An 18,259-nucleotide genomic window follows, 5' to 3' on the forward strand; every position below is an offset into this window, starting at 1 on the left:
AAGAACATAATTTGTTACGAAGCCCCCTGACCCATTTATTGCACCTATCTGAATGTACCTGCCTCTGCTTTCATGTCTACACAGTAACCAGTTTGAGCCTGGCATGAACCCATGTGCAATAGTCAACAGCAATACTACCACAGACAAGCTTATAGTGTTTAATCAGGCTTTATTAGCCAATGCTAGAATTACCACAAAAAGCAGGAATATAAAACTTCAAAAATCAGTCTCGTTAGAAGCTTCATTCAAAAAGATTACACAGGACAAATTGTGGTATTTGGTAAATTGTATTTTACAAAAAAGAAAAAGTTTTTCTCATGATACAAATCCCCCACAAGAAAGAGTAGCTTCTATAAAATGACATCTAAGGCAAATTTCCATAGATCATTTGGATATGAGGAGAAAAAGAACCTGAGATCTACACACCTGAAAAGCTATTATTCTCTGGAGCATCAAATAAAGTTTGTTTCCTTGTTTAAAAATGAATTACACTGTATACATAATTTGTACTACAAAAAAGTTGTGCTATATACTTAGCAGTAGTGCAGGTCACACTTCATTTTACATATTAAGTGCAGACAAGATTTAACAAAATATAAAGTCATAGATGCAAGGCTATATTTAAAGCATTAATAATCTGTTTACATATTGCACACTAAAGTGAATACTTATAGGTCAAATACTCACATTGTAATTGGCCAGTGCTCACATGATGAACCACGTCTGGGATAGGAAAGGGCGGGTGGGGGATCCCTATTACCAAATACTTATTACCGTGTTTCAACTAGCAAGTAGTAAGAAGCTTATTTTTAGAGCTGATCTTTTCCCTCAAGCTGGAGAAGCTGTTATTGGTCCCGAGATTCATAAAGAAGTTTTGCTGCCTGCAATGAAAGGAAAAAAAGGAGAAATGCTGATAGCAAAGCAGTACTACTCAGCTTTAACTAAATACTCATGTCTTTCTGGAACATCCACACAGGCTGAATTGAGTATCAATGCATTAGAAAGTGCAAAGATCAAGACAATCAGAAATAAAGGTATGTGCAATAAACAAAATCTGTGCAATAAACAGAAGGCATGTAGCCCAAAACCACCCCCCAGATACATCATACCTACATCACAGAAAAGATCGGTCTACAACAGAAATCTGAGTACATTGTTTATCCCCTGTCTGCCAAGCTATTCGAAACAAAAAAAAAACCTTCCAGTAGCACCTTAGAGACCAGCTAAGTTTGTCATTGGTATGAGCTTTCGTGCTCTGATTGCTCTTCCTGGTAGTCTGGCCATTCCTTTGAGATGGTAATCACTTTAATTCCTGAGCCACTGGGAAGGTTCCCTCACCCCCTCCTTCCTTGCAGAGAAACATTTTTGTCAGTTTGGGAGTCAAAAATGGTTTCTGGGCTGTCTTCTTGTGCTGCTTCACACATGTGGCCCGTACACTTGTGTACGTGTCTGCTTGGTACATTGATGAACAGTTATTTTATATATATATTTTTATTTCATGTGTTATAACAAATTTCACAGTTGGCCAAAGGAACAATGAGCAGTTCTAAAATAGTTTTGCTATTACATTCCTTTTAACAAAAACACACATACACACTCCACCTTAAACACCCATTCACCTTTTGCTTTCAAGCATATGAACTAGTTTCCTACTGTTCTGTGTTGATTCCTCTACATCTAACCACATAACATAGAGCAAGGGGTGGGAAACCTCTGATGGGCAGGATGACAGGTTTCATCCTGCATTGGATACACAACCTGTTTCATGCAGCAAACAGGATTGTGCAGCCAAGGCACCAGGGTCTAAATCTCCACTCATCAGCTGATGGGCAAAGGTTAAAAGCCCTTTGTTCTTTGAAGCTGGAGTGGTGTTAAAAGAAGAGTGGGAGGAGCTTCAGAGAAGTTTGGCAAACTGCTCTCTGAAATGTCTCCTCCCACAATTATTTTAACATTGCTCCAAGCAAGGGATTTCGACAGGTGAGCCATCATGCAACATAATGCCACCATATGATAGGTCGATTGCCCCACTCCCTGATATATGGACCACATGGAGCCAAAAAAGTTCCCCGCTCATGACACAGAAGGACAATGATCCAGCAGTTCAAATAGTTACCTTATGCATGGCTGCCAGCCAAGTAGCCGATAGCTTTTTGTTGGAATTGAAGTCTTCACCAGCGGTAAATCTAAACTGCCTCAGTTCCTCCAACCCTGGTACCTTGTACAGAAGGAGCATACCTGTAGCGCGAGTATTGCCTCCTAAGGGAAAAAAGTAACCACTGAAAAGAGGGTTTAATCATTTTTCTAGTTCAAACAGAGTGGAGTGACTCCACTCTGCTGTAACACAGGGGTGCTACAACCCATACAACTTTTGTCTAATTCCAACTTTTGTCTAAAACCCTTGGTAAGGTAGCCAGGCTGAGTAGTGACATGGTCAAGACCACAAGCAGAAAAGCCTGTGGCAGAGCAAGTATGCCGATCTCCTAGCTCTGAGTCACACACACAGTTATGTGGGCTCTTGTTAACATGCTTAATGCTGAACAGAGAGGAATTTTGTATTTCCAATACCCCGTGTACACACTATACAGAACATTAGTTTTGGGAATGTATGTTTGGTGAGTCTGTAAGAATTTTACACTAAATGTGTTAGGCAAACAACAGCCATCCTACCCCACAGCACCAACAGAAGTGCTGTATTTGCATACTAGGTATCAGTATTCAGTGGAATGTTATTTGCCAAAGGTGACCAGAAGGAAGATGGGCTGATTCCTGCTATATTAGAAGGATTGGAGGTTTATAAGAGTGGATGGAGATGGTTACAGAGTGAAACAGTCCCATCCATGGGCCACTGAATGCTTTACCCAAAATCTCTGGCTTCAGGGGATTGGGCTTCAAATAATCAAACGACACAGTACAGAAATGAAATTCCAAATTCACACCATCTTTCGTCTTGCAGATTAGCATACCTTCTGCAAATGGCACTAAAATGCAGAGCTGACACTGCACATAACAGACTGGGCCTAGTCTGCTCACACACACACACACACACACACACACACACACATATATATATATATATATATATATATGGGTCTGGATTATAAAACACGGGCATCATCACCCTCTTTGCTCCCACTCTGTCAATTCTGCAATAAGTATTATACAAGTTGATCAAATGTATTAATGTACATATTTGGAACCCTGAGGTCTGATTTGTTTGTTTCCAAGCCTGGGGCTTAAATCAGGATTCAGCTGAAGCTGGTGAATTCTTCCATCCACAGTCTCATTCCATGGCTTGCTTTGTACCAGAAGAATTTCCACAAAGCAAAGGTCCTGTCCCAATGTGGGTATAGGGCAGAATATAATAATAAATAATAATGTCATCATACTTCTTTGAATTTTGCTTGCATTAATTTATTCAGTTTCGGGGGCGGGGGGTACGGACATGCACAGTGCTGAGGTCTTGACTTGTTTAATATTGTTGCAAAAGGCAGAGACAGTTTGACCTGATTCAACAGCAAGCAAGCAAACAGCAGCAGGTTACATAAGTCACATTGAGCCAGAAAAGACAAAAGAGAGGGATGGGAGCAGGGAGCAGATGGTCTTGGCACTGCCTGATTAACTCAGCAATGAGCAATGATGTGGCATGGAAACTTTTCCCATTATGGAAAGTTATCAGTTGCTGTATTTTTCTGTGGAAGACTTTCCAGTTTCCAAAAATGCTGTGTTTCATAATTTTTTTTAGCAGTATCATACAATACCCATCAAGGACAAGTTTTTAAATTCTAATTAACTTTTTCCCAGATGGCTATACCCAAGAAATAGCTACAGAGCCAATGCACAGCTTGAACATGCTAAGATGAATATACCTTGCACCTTTTTTCACTAAAAATTTAAACAACAACTAGTATCCAATGTTGTTCAAACCCATCAAAGCCTATGTAGGAGGAGATGGGAGAGAACTGCCAAAAATTGCCTCCCTACCATTCTGTTGATAGATTCCATCCAGGAGCAGACAGTATACCCATAGTAAGCCAAGTGCATGCTACTGAATCATGATGTCTTTAAATCTTTTAAGTATTCCAATAAAAATAAGTTCTTTAAAAAACTAAGTTTGAATCAGTTTAAGTGTGCTTTATTGAATTACCCCACCCCGCCCCAAAACAAAGTTCAAAAAAGCTTTGAAATATTTCTACTGTACAGCATATAAGATCACTGTAGTGGAGTTTTTAGTTCTCTTTACCAAGCAAAATATGTTAAAACGGAATCCCCAATCAATTTAGGAACCAGGGTGGAAATGCAGGAACTCTTCCAGAAAGGCAGCATGACTCATGAGAAAAAACTAGGAGGGGAGACATCTGGACCTGCAACACTCCACAAATCCACAAAGTTTGGCTGAGCACAAACAGTGGTTTGTGGAACAGCAGTTTAGTTTACATTTGGAGAAGACACACAATCATCCATGGATCAGAGTTCACTGCTTACTGTGCTTTCTGAATGACAGCCAGGAAGCTCTGCTGGCTTCAACACTTCCCCCCCCCCCAATAATATGAAACTGCAGCATTAAAAAACTTATTTTACACTTACTAGCGTGGGTACATGCAATCAGATTCTAAATATCCCTGCGTAAAAACACACACAACTATACTGATTCACTGCATTAAAAGTGATGCCTCTTAAACCAGCCTTCCTCAACCTGGTGCCCTCCAGATTTTTCTGGACTCCAACTCCCATTAGCCTCACCCAGCATGGCCAATGGTCAGGGATGATGGAAGCTGTAGTCCAGCAACATCTGGAAGGCACCATGTTGGGGAAGGTGGGCCTAGAATATCCACTCCATTTGCTACTTCTCACATGGGCGGTGGCAGCCATATGCAACAGGGCAGCCATAATGGAGGCTTAGCTAAGGAACCCACCACATTGCTCTCCTTCTCCTCCCCCCACATCCAACAGAAGACCATTGTTGAAACTATCTACAAGGCTTACAATTGCAATGCATGTGTCCTTTGCAGGACTGGTGACATTTATCCAGGCCTGGCATGCTGAGTGAAAGCTTTCCCCAGTATTCCTGCTTCTTTCCATCTCACTTGTAATTACACAACTCTAAAGCCTCCTTTCAGAAAGGTGTCGTGGCCCCTTTTAAAACAACAACAACAGGAGAAACAAATCTCTCCAATGGACATGAATAATCAGGTACACAGCACTGGAATAAGACCCTGCAAAAGGCACCTATTCTTAGTCATCTGTGAGGTCCAATGTGTACTGATATACACAGTACAGCCTACTGTGTACTGTTTGTACCCTATTCCATCATATTCAAGTCATGGCTGTTCCCACTCCTCCTCTACCTTTCATTTCTTTGATGGAATATCTCTCAGTCCAAACCTGGCTGTCAGAGGAGGAGGAGATATGAACAGGTTAGCTGATAGCTGAGCCAGACAGTTTTTTTTTTTAAAAAAATAACATGTTCCAGCTGGATATAAAAATGGGGCTTAACCTTCTCCAGAACATCAGACAATAGATGGATTTTAAATCTAGCACTAATCCCCCACCCTACCCAAGTACATTTGCCCTAAAGCCTGCAGCAGAAAACATGCATTGAATGGGAGCTACAAAAAGCATGCTTAGAAGAAACTGAGCTCCAGTGCTGACCTTCCATAATGTGTTCATTTTCCAAGAGGCTGGTGTAAGTATGAATGTCTTTTTCTACATCAAGGAGGCAGGCAAGCAGTGAGGAGAAAGATCAATCAAGAAAAATGAGTGAGAAAGTGTTCAGTTTTAAAAGGAAGATTTCATACACAGCCAAAGTTTTAAAGGATTTGATTGCAGTTGGATTAAAGCATTTTGAAGAAACATACAGGCCAGAAGTGTGCATAAATACAATCAATGTTACTGAAAGAAATACTGCTTGAATCTCTAGTCTGAAATCTTACTATACTTTTGCTCCTTTGTCCCACACCTCCTGTTCCTTTTTCTGTGACTAAAACTACAAGAATGTAAAAGTTCAGCCAGGTCCCAAATGAAATTGACATGCCTCTGGGCTAGCGACATTTTTTAGAGTTTGCTCTAACACGGTCATTAATAGATGGAGACAGTGATGAGCAGCCTATTGTTTAGAGCAGCTGCGGACAACCTGTTTAGAGCAGTATTCTCCAAGGAGTAATCTGCTGGGGTCATATTGGCAGGGAATTGGGCAATAGCCAGAAGTGAGCAAGTCCAACCCTCCCTCCCTCCCTCCCGCCTCTTCCTTCATGCTAAGCAGGCTATACCATCTCCAATTTAAAGCTTATCAGAAGCATTCATTTTTGTTACTAATGTTTAGTCACTACATTAGCCCAAGACCCACCAAAACAGAAATATTTCATGAATAGCAGCACCATGAAATTTAGGTGCATTATGACCCATGTATTTTTCATTAACATTGTCAGCACTGCTTTTTAGCAAGTTACCCAGTTGCTATTGGCAACTGGAAGCAGTTTCTAGGCATCCAAATGGTGACTCAGAGTTCCAAATTTGCAGCATATTCTTTTTAAAAACCCACTGGGCATGCTCAGTGCATTGTTTACTGAATAATCTTAAGCCATCCATTTCACAACAAATTGCCTGTTTTGCATTTTGCAAAGCACTCCACTGTTTGTATCTCTTCTTTAAAAACACAGAGGAAGACCTAATAAAGTAAGATTTAAAATCATCAGACTGTCTGTGCTTTGTGAAATGTGGACTTGCATTTTTCTCCGCCTGGGGCCAAATAACAGCAAGCTTTGAAATGAATCCTAACTGGTTGTTTGAATTTGCTGAAGAAACTGCCATTGATTAAAATAAGCTCTTTTTATGTGGAGTTTCTATGAGAGCTATGTAAGGATTCTTTGGCAAATAAAAACAAGAAGGCTTTACTAATGCTCAGAAATGATCTATATCATCACATGGTGGGGGGTGGAGAGAGAAGAGGAGAGGAGGAGGTTACAATGTTCACTTCCAAGACCCTCACAGTTTTGTAAACAGCTGTTGGTTTTGGCAAAAAAGTGGTTATGTCTTGTCTTTGAACAGTAAGAATCTAAGAATCAGATTCAGCAATGAAACAAAATGATACAACTGTGGCTGCATTTTTTAAATATGCTCTGCTCTTGTTTTTCATTAAGCAATTGCAAGGAAAAGAGATGATTCTAAAATTCATGTATGCATAAACAGACAGGGTACTAAAACATTTATAGGACAATAACTTTAGTGAACTTATCTAGCATGACAATATCAGATACTACACCTGGCAAACAATGCATGCATTTTAATACGCTCATTACCCACAAATGGGAAAAACCAAAAGCTAACAGTTGAATATAGATTGATGTGCAGGCAACTCACAAAGGTTAAAGAAAAAAATCATCACCTCTAATCCTTCAGCATCTGTTAGCATTATATTAATCTGCAGTCATGAGGGCTAGAAACTTTTTTCCAGATTACATGTAAACTAAGTCGCTAGCAGCCTGTCACAGACTGCAAACAAATGCCCTATAGTCAACATGCTCTCTGTGATGCTATAACTGCCTGCCATTGTGCTAACCATTGCCAGTCACTTATACTTCCTATTTTTTGCAGTATGTGCTTCAGGATTATGATCTCCATTTACAAACTCCTCACAACACTGAGGTAAGTGCCTTCTGAAAAGAAGCAGTCAGTTCTTTTCCAGGCAGTGAAGCATCTAGAACGGGTGTAATGGCTCTGATTGCTTGGGGAACGAGAAAGCTGTTTCCTGTTCAGCTTATATGGGGGGAAAGGTGAGTTAAAAGTTTTTTGGAATTCACATTTCATATAGAGGAGTGGGGAAAGTCCCAGAAGGTACAAAAAGTGAGGGAATGGAACTCAAAAGCAAGGGTGTTAAAGGAAAGTTGAGAACAAGGTTAAATAGAGAAATAGGCTAGAGAACTAAAGACAAGAATGAGCTATGCAGAAACCTCACTGTAGTCTATTGAGGGTAGAGAAAATGAGGAATTCTAGGAAGGTTTGTAAAGGGAAGGATGGCAAAAGGAAGTGGGACAAAGTAGGTAGTAGCTTGAAAAGCAAAGGGAGAAAAAAATGGGTAGTGGAGACATCTAGCCAATGAGAAAGGACTACCTCTCTCCATACGAACCTACCAGCTCTCTGCAATCATCATCTGAGGCCCTTCTTTCTGTGCCCCCCCATGAGAGGTCAGGAGGGTGGCAACACAAAAACAGGGCTTTTCCACAGTAGCTCCCCATTTGTGGAACATTCCCTGCAGGGAGGTTTGGCTGGCACCTTCATCATACCCCTTTAGGTGCAAGTGAAAACACTTCTTTTCAACCAGGCCTTTTAAATATGTTTGTGGGAGGGGGTGTGAGATGAGGGTTTATTGGTTTGTGGTTTTGTTGTTCTTGTTTTTTATCTTATTTTTTTTGTTGTAAACCACCCTGAGATAAGGGCAGTATACAAATTTAAAATAAATAAAAATAAATTAAGAAAAGAGAAAGTACAACTGAGACCTGTACTATTAACAAGAACAAAGCAATAGAGGGAGCCAACAGTAAACATGACTACTAGGTCTGGACCTGGATAGGGGGATTCTGCTACTTGTGGCTTCTACTGTCAATGGAGCATTATGACCTGGCAACCCTAAGACAACAAAAGGAAGTTAAAAAGCAGTGGGCTATAGGGATGGGCCCAAAATTCACGTACTGATTTGGAACAGCCAACTGTTTTTGTCTGCACTTAAGTTAACACAGAACTCTACTGAACTGGACATCGGTAAAAGGACTGAGTTCCGAATGTACAAAAAACACTGGGCTAGGCTTCCTGAATCAAAGTATCAGAGCAATATCCTGCCTTCAGGGTTGGCCAAAACACTACCAGCTGCTGGTTAAACATTAGTTAATTCTGTACAAGATTTACCTCCAGGAGTAAATCCCTCAGTAAGTATCTGGACTGTGGAAATCTGTGCAATTTCAATTTCATAATGACTCTCTCCATCCAGAAATAGGTATCTACACACAAAAGAGGAGAACACCACCGTATGTCAATCTACAGGGCTCACAGTACCAAGAGTCACACTGGTAAAAAACACGTTTTACTAATATAGATCCCTTGATCTTTTTTAAAATTGGCAAAGCATGGCAAAGATCATTAGATTTAGGTACAACTGTTACTAAGGTGAAATAAGTAAAAAAATTAAAAAATTGTCCAGTAGCACCTTAGAGACCAACTAAGTTTGTTCTTGGTATAAGCTTTTGTGTGCATGCACACTTCTTCAGATACAAAGAAGTTACTAAGGTGGTTATCCTGCACTACTTCAGTCTGCAAGTAGGCGACTCATGACTGAATGCTCCTTCATTTAAAAACTGCCATGACACAAACACCCCCAAATATAGGAACTAGATGTCACTGAGAACAGTTCTAGTTTAGTAAATCAGCATGCCAGCAGAAGGCTATGTGCAGGAAATTTCTTTATATAGAAGAGCAGTGAATTTTGCTGTCCCTTCCACCAGATTCCTTCCACCTCGTGTCCAGGTCCCTCTTGAAATGGTAGATAGTGCAGGTGGTGATTCTTCACATTCTATTAATTTAGGCTATTGAGGGAGTGAATTCTGCAGAGTAATTCTCAGAGTTCTACTGCACTCATGGTGCCCAAACAAGACATGTCTTGGAGGGCCATTTTGAAAATCCTAAACCTATTTGTCCATTATAAAAAATTCAGGCAGGAGTCCCTCTTTACCATCAAGGATTACCATCAGACCCCACCCTTGTTGTGTGGGTAGGGTAGCTGTCTAAGGTTGGTTTTCTGATTGCACTACTACCTTGTCTCTGATTGGCAATTCAAGAAGCACAGGGCAGGCAAATTGCTGATTTGGTTTTACATGAATATTTGCATTGCTCTGTGTTCCTCCTGCATTTTTCTGTGCGTCTTTGACCTACCAGAGCAACTTCTGGCCTGGAGTCTGCACACTGCAAGGCAATCTACTTCCTCAACTCTGCAATCCTATGGGTGATAGATGGCAGTATCTATCCATCCGGTAGATTGTCCTCCAGTAAAAATTACTTTCAGGTAAGGCCAATAACAGTGGGACTGTCCATGAGCTATACAATTTTGGCTAATGGTCATTTCTGAAATGTTTGCTCCTCTAGTTCCTGCATAAGAGTAAAAATAAAAATAGTGAACGATCCATAATCCATTAAAGCAGTGGTTCCCAACTGGTAGTTCATGTGACCCACCCAGGGGATATGTAGCATCATTCACATAACAAAAACTACCACAGAGTTATCAAAATTTTCAAAAGTAGGGGGTCCATGGCTTGGCTTTTGCAAACAGGGGGCCCACAGTACTTAGGTAACTGGGAACCACTGCATTAGAGTTTTAGGAGATGGTACTGCACTCAGAATCTACAGCAAGAATGATGCATGGGAGTCACCAGAAAGATGCAGCCAAATACACAAAAAGAAAGAATGGATGCTGTAGATATGTGGGAGATCATGAAACTGCTTTGATTTTTCCTAATGAAAATAGCTTGTAGATATCAATTAATCAGGTTGAATTACCTGATGGAGTTTCCCTCCCACCTCACTCCCAAGGTTACTTTTGTATTTTCAAAATTTTACACCGAAACGTATACTGGTTATAACTGGTTAATAACTGGTTTATAACACTGGTTATAAACTTATACCAGTGCCATACTGATTCATTATCAGTTTTTACTGATGCCTTCTGTTATGTGATGCATTACTTTGAAAACAATTTAAATGCTTACACTAGTTTAATGCTTACACTAGTTAATTTAAATGCTTACACTAGTTGCCCAGAGACAGCTGTTATTTGGATGGATTCGGACATCACAGATTTACTGCTACTCAATATCAAATCAAACTGAAGTGTTCTGCAACTTTCAACAGCCCAAACTACAGGTTGTTATAACAGCTGGAACAGAGACTGGCAAAATCAACTCTTGGGCAGCAATAAGGATCGAGAATTGCAGCTTATGCAACAGCACTATGAAGAATAAGACTAACTGAGCAAGTCCTAGTAGCCAATGAAGCACACTTCTCACCTCTGGTTGTTGGAAAGTCGACAAACCATCATCTCTGACTTTTCTGATGTCCCTGGAGTTACAAAGAATGTAGCACCTAGATGTCCAGGAAACGGGGAGTGGAAAAAGGAAAATATGCACTTAATTTGCCTAGAATTTATAATTAAGATAATGACCTTGAAAGACCTGGTTCTAAACCTGCCTCAATACAGGTAGCTATGAATTCATAGTTTATTAAACATTCTCAGACTGACTTTAAGTGAAAAAGCAGCGACAGCATGTTCTATCATGATTAACCAAATACAATATTATATGATATGAAGTCATTTAGGAGTTTGAGCTACCATTGAGAAGAACTAGGACGTTTCTGACTGCATTGTGCTGAGGAAAATATTCCGTATTTTTGCACTGAAAAGAGTGACTTGCAGGTTACTATTCCAGTGTAAATTAATAAAAAGAAATCCCTTGTTCTCTTTATGCTGAATGCTATTTAGCTTTTAATCTAAATATTCTGAAAGAGCTGAAACAAAATTGCACAAATTGAAAAAGTTTTCTACATTGGATAGAGGTCTATTTTGCATGTTTACAATTTGGGCAAGAATTGTGTGTATTAGATACTGAAATGTGATTGATGTATAAAGGGACACTATTACATAAGACTCATCCTTCAAACTCACATGCAGAACATGCCATCTTTATTAACTGTGCTTGGTGCTGACTTTGTATGGTTTTATGAATGTCAAATTAAGCTGAACACACAGAATAGGCATTAAAAAGTGTCAATGGACATTTCTAAGAAAAATAATCTTGACATAGCAACATAGTAGTTTGCCAATATAAAAGGACTGAGATTTGCCATTTTCATGAACTGACACTGCACTTTTATCTACCGTGTTTCCCATTTTTTAAGACACCGTCTTATAACTTTTTTCCCTCAAAAAAACACACAGTGGCTTATTTTCAGGGGGTGTCATTTTTTTTTAAAAAAAGTGCTGGTACAACTGGGACCCACTGGCTCAGGATGCTCGGTGCTCTCTTCTGCACATTGCTGGGCGCGTTGTTGGCGCTGCCAGTTCCGAGCGCCTGCAGGGTGGGGTGGGGGTGGCAGTGCTTTAAACCCCCAACCCTGTAGAAAGCAATGGAAGTTATGGACCGTAACAATCCTTAAGAGGCGCAGGTCTTAAAAAACCCCTGGTATCACCCTTGAAGCACAGCCTTCCAAAGTCAGGGGGGAAGAGGTCTGTTTAGACAAAGGAAAGGATCGGGGGTGATTCTGCGCCCTGGGACCCACAGAACTACTTTAAAAATCCCAACCTGGGGGGGGGGGGTCAAATAGTGAAGCCCCATAGCCCTGTAGCAACAGAAGGCACATTCTGAAGCACCCGAGCTGTGCGGTTCCATAAAAAATCCAGGAATTGTAAAATTAACAACAATAATGGGGGGGTACTCTATCCAAAGAGTTAAGAAGGAATGGGAAAGTGTTGAGTTATATATGGAAAAATATGGAAAGGAAAGTTAGTTAAAGATAAAAAATAAATAATTATCGCAAGGGAAAAAATAACATCATAAAGGGTAATAATATTAAATATAAAATAGACAACACAACAGAAAAAGCAATTATATGACTAAATGAGATCGCACAGGAGTGAGGGAAGTGGGGAGAGAGGGAGGGGGGTAAGGAATGGAAGGAGGCAATGGTTGGAGGAGGGTATAGGGGGATGAATTAAAGGAAAATTAAGACTGAGAAGTGCATGGTTTTTGTTTTTTAAAGATGCAAAGGCTTGCAATCAGCCAAAGTATAGAGCCCAACTTCCAGGAGACTGCGATCTACTTGCGGATTTATAAACTGGAGGTGATCTACCCCCGTTTTATTGGTGTTCAGGTCAGAGTTGTTTTTAGAGAGAGGAAATATCCCATTTTTGAGGTTAAAGTAAAAGTTCCTGACCTTTTTTTTATAATGAGGAAATGCTGCTAAAACTCCGTTCTTCATTCCACGAAGGGGAGAGGGGGCGGGGCCGGGTGCTCAAAGACAAAAGAAATGGAAAAGGAGATAGCGATCAACTCCAGCCTCGCATTCATGCAGCCGTCGGGAGAGGCAGGGGCTGCAGCCGAGTGCTGCTTCACAAACAAATGGGAGAAAGTGCTTAGAACCCAGAGAATCCAGCTGAAAAACACGAAGCAGCAACAGCAATTGCACACACACCATCCCAAGCCAGCACAGTAACCAAGTCCCAAAAGCAAGAAAGGACTCAGCAAACACTGCTGCGGCCGGCGTTGCTGCTGCTGACTCGGGGAGCTCAGTGCTCTCTTCCGCACAGCGCCTATCACTATGGCTTATTTTCGGGGTACGGTTTATATTTCTCAAATGCTTAGAAATGCTGCTATGGCTTATTTTATGACTACGCCTTAAAAAGGGGGAAACACGGTAGCACCATTTTTTTAAAAAAAGGTTGCTTTCTTTCTGATATTATAACAATTTATTTTTAAAAGCAGATATTATTAATTGCCTAAAATAGACCTTTAAATACTGCCTTTTAGTTAAGTACAAATTCTATAGAGTCAAACAGCAAGTCACACTGTCATTTATCATGCTAGATTAAATACAGAACTCCAAAGTCAACTCTAATTTCCCATGCCCAGCCAAAAAAAAGCAAAAATCTGACGTATGGACAGCCCATGCTTAGTACTTACCATTCATAAGCACTTTGAGCTGCTTGTCATAGAACTCTGCTTCTTTTTGAGAAATGAGAGCACATTCACCGCACTGGCGCACAGGATCAACAAAGCACATACGAGGAAGAGGCACTTTCTTGCTGCAGCATTTGTCACAAAAGCACTTTCCGCATCTCCTGCAGTGGTGCTGGAGGGGAGGGCAAGGAGAAACAAAGGAAAAACTGTATCAGCAAAGTGGGAGCTTTATGTTAAAACCGATGGCTCTAGCATATGACTGAAACGCAGATGAGAGATAAATATAGTATGCAGTGTTGGGGGGATGGAGGGGATAGCCTTGAGATGCCTACCCTGTTTCTCATATTTTAAGACATACCCATAAAATAAGCCATAGCAGGATTTTTAAGCATTCAAGGAATATAAGCCATACCCCGAAAATAAGACACAGTGATAGGCGCAGCAGCAATGCCGGCCGCGGCAGGAGGAGGAGGAAAAAAATAAGACATCCCTTGAAAATAAGCCATAGTGTGTTTTTTTGAGGAAAAAATAAATATAAGACATGTCTTATAATATGAGAAACACGGTAGTTAAAGAGTGCCAGAATGATTGTCAAAATGAAAACTATGGAAAAGTGTGTTTTGATCTAGGTGAATCAGGAAGCTCTGCCTTTTCAGATTTATAATTCACCACAATAATTGCTTCCCCTCTTCTACTGACACTCGTCTACTTCTTTGAAATTGTAGTTATCAAGAACATTAAAATGCTCTCCCTTTTCCCTGTTCTGATAAAGCATGCAACATTCAACATGCTTGAAGTGTCAACACTGTGAAATACATGTTTAAGCACTCAACTTCACTGCAGGGGAAGAGCAGAAACCTACAAGCTACTGTCAAAATGTGATATGTTACAGTGTGTTCCATATCTTAGTCTCTGAACATCCTATATAACACTATAAGTGAGTGGTCACTGGTTCCCAGGATGACTTCAAGTGAATAATTATGTATTGCAAGTCTGGGGGAAAAGCTGAATATAGATTAAAGATGTGTCAAAGATGCCCACTCCAAGATTTTAAAATTAGCAAGAGATGGTAGCCTTGTGGCAATATTTACTAGTTGATGTGTAGTAAGGTAAAGGCCACATTTGTGTGTCATGCTAAGGCATAGTTTAATAAGACATCAAGACATTGTAACTCTGGCTCATGCTCCCCTCTCCCCCTTTCCTTTCCCTACACAGCTGAGAGGTGGCATTCATAAGTTTCTGTTTTGTTTGTTTGTTGTAGTCAAGGACTTTCCTCAGGAGACCCATTGTTATAAATGGATCCAAGTTAGTCATGGCTGTTAATTTCAGTAGCTGCATTCTGAGTAGATGTTAGTTGAATACAACCCTTTGTCTCAACTGACAGTGGCTAACAGTCATTATAGTTAACTGAAACAAACTATAGTGCTGACCACAGTTTGTCTAGAGGTTTAGGAGAAGTGGGATGATTCCAAACTTCTCCTGGTCATGAAAGAGGATTTTTTTTCTGGGAGTGGGAGAAGTGAACAAGTCCAAAGCTCACTGCAGCTCACTCAAGTTTTGCTAAACTACGGCAACTGACAATGGCTGTGACTGAAATATGCACACAGGAAGGAGCTTCAATACAATTCACACTGCAGCAGCTTAAGGTGGACAAATCAAAACATAAAATTAAAGAGTGTCTTTTGTCACTAGCTATTATAAGTAAAGTGCTCAGGGGAAAACTTTTCCCTTCCCCCCAAAAGGAGCCCAGCTGTCACATTCATATGGCTAATTCTGGATCATGGCCAGTGACCATGCCAAATTTGCCTCAGAACAAAATTTCATAATTTGATGTATATTTTGTGTTCATCTTCTTACCTTTCTGGTTATGAAGTCAAACTTTGCATTGCACTGCATGCATCTGGGGCACTAGAAGATAGTAATGGAAAATATGGGAAGACTTGTGCCCAAAACTAAAAGAATACATTGAGTACTTCATCAACCCATTTATATGCATTTACTTCTATTGTGTCCTAGTCCCTTGTATGTAGAAAAACACACATAAGTTAGAACTGGCATTACTGAAAGGTATTTAAAGAATAAGCTCATCTGCCCATGTCTTTTCAAGCAGAAGATTTCATAGTACTGTACAACTAGGAAGCGGGCCCTGGGACCCTCCATATATTGTCAAACCACAACTCCCATCATTCCTGACAACTGGCCATGCTGGCTAGGGCTAATGGGACTTGGGAGTCCAACAACATCTTAAGGCTCATGTTCCCCACCCCTGCTTTAGAGCTGTATATACAGTATAGTTCATATGGTAGATTCAACTACACAAAGCACACAGACTACAACAGGGAATATGCAAACCATCATGAAGTTTACCTGTGACTTTTCTTTCTAAGAGACCCCTCAATGGATACTGCTATTATCGATAAAAGATACTGCGAAACTGTGATTACCAAGAAATTTATTTCACATATCCTTTTGTCTCATATAAACATGAAGGTCCTGGAGAACCTGATTCCTTTGTAAGCATGATAAAAGTCCATTGTTCTGCTAAGCAGGTGCAAAGGGCCTCAAGGCTCAAAAAGCCCTTTAAGCTCATGCATACTGTAGCTCATTGCTACTGAAAGTGGAAGAGCATTCTCTCAGATTCAGCCATGTGTCTCATCACTTCACCTCGATACCCTCCTCTGAGCCCTGCATTTGAACTGACTCCTTCACCAACATTATTTATTACCTCTGTTGGGTGTTCCCTCTTTGACTGCTTTACACATACCCAACCTTCCTGTTGCTCTGTCTCTTTATTCCCCCCCATGCCTTGCAGTTCCCTGATGCAACAGCTGCCTCAGAAGACTTGTCTGCTACTCTGCCACTTCTACCTACTTCTGAGACTCCACAGCTTCTATCTTCAGTCTTCATCAGGTCTTGACTTGCTCATGAGTCAATAAATTATGACCACTCCTACCTTTTTGCTGGAAAGTGGTTTAAACTCCACTCATCCCCCATCTTCACTTACAGCAACTGTTTTCTCTCTGACCTTCCGTTACCACACCTCTTCCAGCTTCTCACCTGTCTCAGGAACTCCACAGCCAAAATAATCCCCTACTTACCGTAGCCTCTCCTACAGATTCCTGTGCTGGCTTCTCATCAGCTCCCACACCCAGCACAAACTGCTGCTGATCCTTAACTCGGAGCGTGAGGAAGCAGCCAAATCCACACACATTAGCAGAACGAGGTGGCCGAAAAGAGCAGGTCAGGTTACCACCAGAATAGAGTTCAGATTACAGGTGGGATATACAGCTTCTGAATGCTCTCCCCCATCCGCTGCACTAACACACACAACAAAAACCCTCCCTGCAAATAAAAAAAGCTAGCACGTCAATTTCAAGCGGAGGAATGAGGAACTGATAACCCTCCAGACATTGCTGGACTGGGGTTCATGGGAGCTGGAGTCCAGCAAACCTTCCAAGGGACTCCTTGCCACACCTTTCGGCGCTTCTTAAAAACATTCTTGTCCAGACAAGCCTGCCCAGATGCTTCGAAAGCCGAGGTCATAATCTTTCCTATGTTTTTAAGCATGGAATTTTTTCTCGATATTATTTCCATGCTGAAAATAGTGTGTGGCGCTGGCTTTCTACTTTGCAGGGAAGCTACCATGATCATATTTTATTATTGGAAGGGACCGTAAGGGTCAGCTTGTCCATGTCCAACCCCTCAGGAACGCAGGGATACTGTGCTATCGCGATGTTCTGTATTATGCTTTATTATTATGGCCCGTAAATTATGTTCTTAATGTTGTGCACCGCCTTGGGGTTTCTGAATACAGAGGGCGGTATATAAACCGAACAAATAAATGATATATAAAGCGAGGACATTCCGCGAAGGGCCCAACTGGGGGGGCTGTCAGGGCAGCGCCCTCCTTCTCCAGGCGAGGCGAGGGAGAGCCAAGCCCAGTTAGGGATGGGGGTTTTTTGGGGGGGTGTCTCCCCTTCCCCCGTGATTCCTCAGGCGGTATTTCTGAGGGGAATCGCTATAGGGAGCGTCTGGAGCCTCGCCTTCCCCGCCCTGCGCTGCCTCCGTTACCTCCTTATCGGGCACCCACGGCGGCTCCTCCAACCCGAAGGGGCTCCCCGCGGAGCGGCTCTCGGGTACCATCCGGAGCCCGCTGGGAGAGCGGATCAGCTTCTTGGCGTCGAGGGCCTCCCGGCCCGACATCTTTCGCCTCACAGCCGCCGCTCGGCGACTCGCCCGAAGCCAGCAGCTCGCGGCAAGGCCGCCCTCGCCAATCAGCGCTGCTTGGGCAGAAGACGGGCGCCCAAGCCGCCCAATGAAACAAGAGGAGAACGGCCCTTGCCCTTTCCGCCCCGCCCACCAACCTCGGCCTGTTGTTTTTCCCCGTCGCGGGGAGGCGCTGAGGGGCGTCCCCGGCCGCCCGCCTGCCCGCCGACGGGACTCTTTTTAGCCAATCCCGTGAAGGCCCGTCGCGCGCGGAATGGGAGGGGAGAGCTCCAGCGCGTGCGCAGTTTGCAGTACAACGTTTACAGGAACCGTACACTCTT

At 41.8% G+C, this 18,259-nt stretch overlaps 1 protein-coding gene across 2 annotated transcripts; it reads right to left on the reverse strand.

The window, feature by feature from the left end:
- Positions 1-408: 408 nt before the first annotated feature.
- Positions 409-17,980, reverse strand: ZFYVE21 (zinc finger FYVE-type containing 21). 2 transcript variants are annotated; one of them, XM_035105147.2, is made up of 8 exons: positions 17,784-17,980; positions 15,570-15,620; positions 13,716-13,884; positions 11,046-11,121; positions 8,899-8,990; positions 5,650-5,703; positions 2,114-2,256; positions 409-881 (listed from the first exon to the last, which is right to left on the reverse strand). In XM_035105147.2, the coding sequence occupies exons 1-8, from the start codon at positions 17,913-17,915 to the stop codon at positions 846-848; spliced, it is 753 nt and encodes a 250-aa protein (XP_034961038.1). In that variant the 5' UTR covers positions 17,916-17,980; the 3' UTR covers positions 409-845. The 2 variants fall into 2 exon arrangements, with proteins under 2 accessions (XP_034961038.1, XP_034961045.1); XM_035105154.2 differs by lacking the exon at positions 5,650-5,703 and having other exon boundaries at positions 17,784-17,978.
- Between the last annotated feature and the right edge of the window lie 279 nt (positions 17,981-18,259).

This window comes from Zootoca vivipara, chromosome 1 (assembly GCF_963506605.1).
Source record: "Zootoca vivipara chromosome 1, rZooViv1.1, whole genome shotgun sequence".
In the NCBI taxonomy this organism is placed as follows: domain Eukaryota; kingdom Metazoa; phylum Chordata; class Lepidosauria; order Squamata; family Lacertidae; genus Zootoca; species Zootoca vivipara.

What these genes read in the sequence shown, in the direction of transcription:
- ZFYVE21 (XM_035105147.2), bottom strand. Translation starts at nt 17,915, where the DNA reads ATGTCGGGCCGGGAGGCCCTCGACGCCAAGAAGCTGATCCGCTCTCCC. An exon ending in CGTGGGTGCCCGATAAGGAG is followed by an intron (nt 15,621 to 17,783) that starts GTAACGGAGGCA and finishes ACTATCTTCTAG; the next exon opens with TGCCCCAGATGCATGCAGTG. An exon ending in CGACTTTCCAACAACCAGAG is followed by an intron (nt 8,991 to 11,045) that starts GTGAGAAGTGTG and finishes TTTTGTGTGTAG; the next exon opens with ATACCTATTTCTGGATGGAG.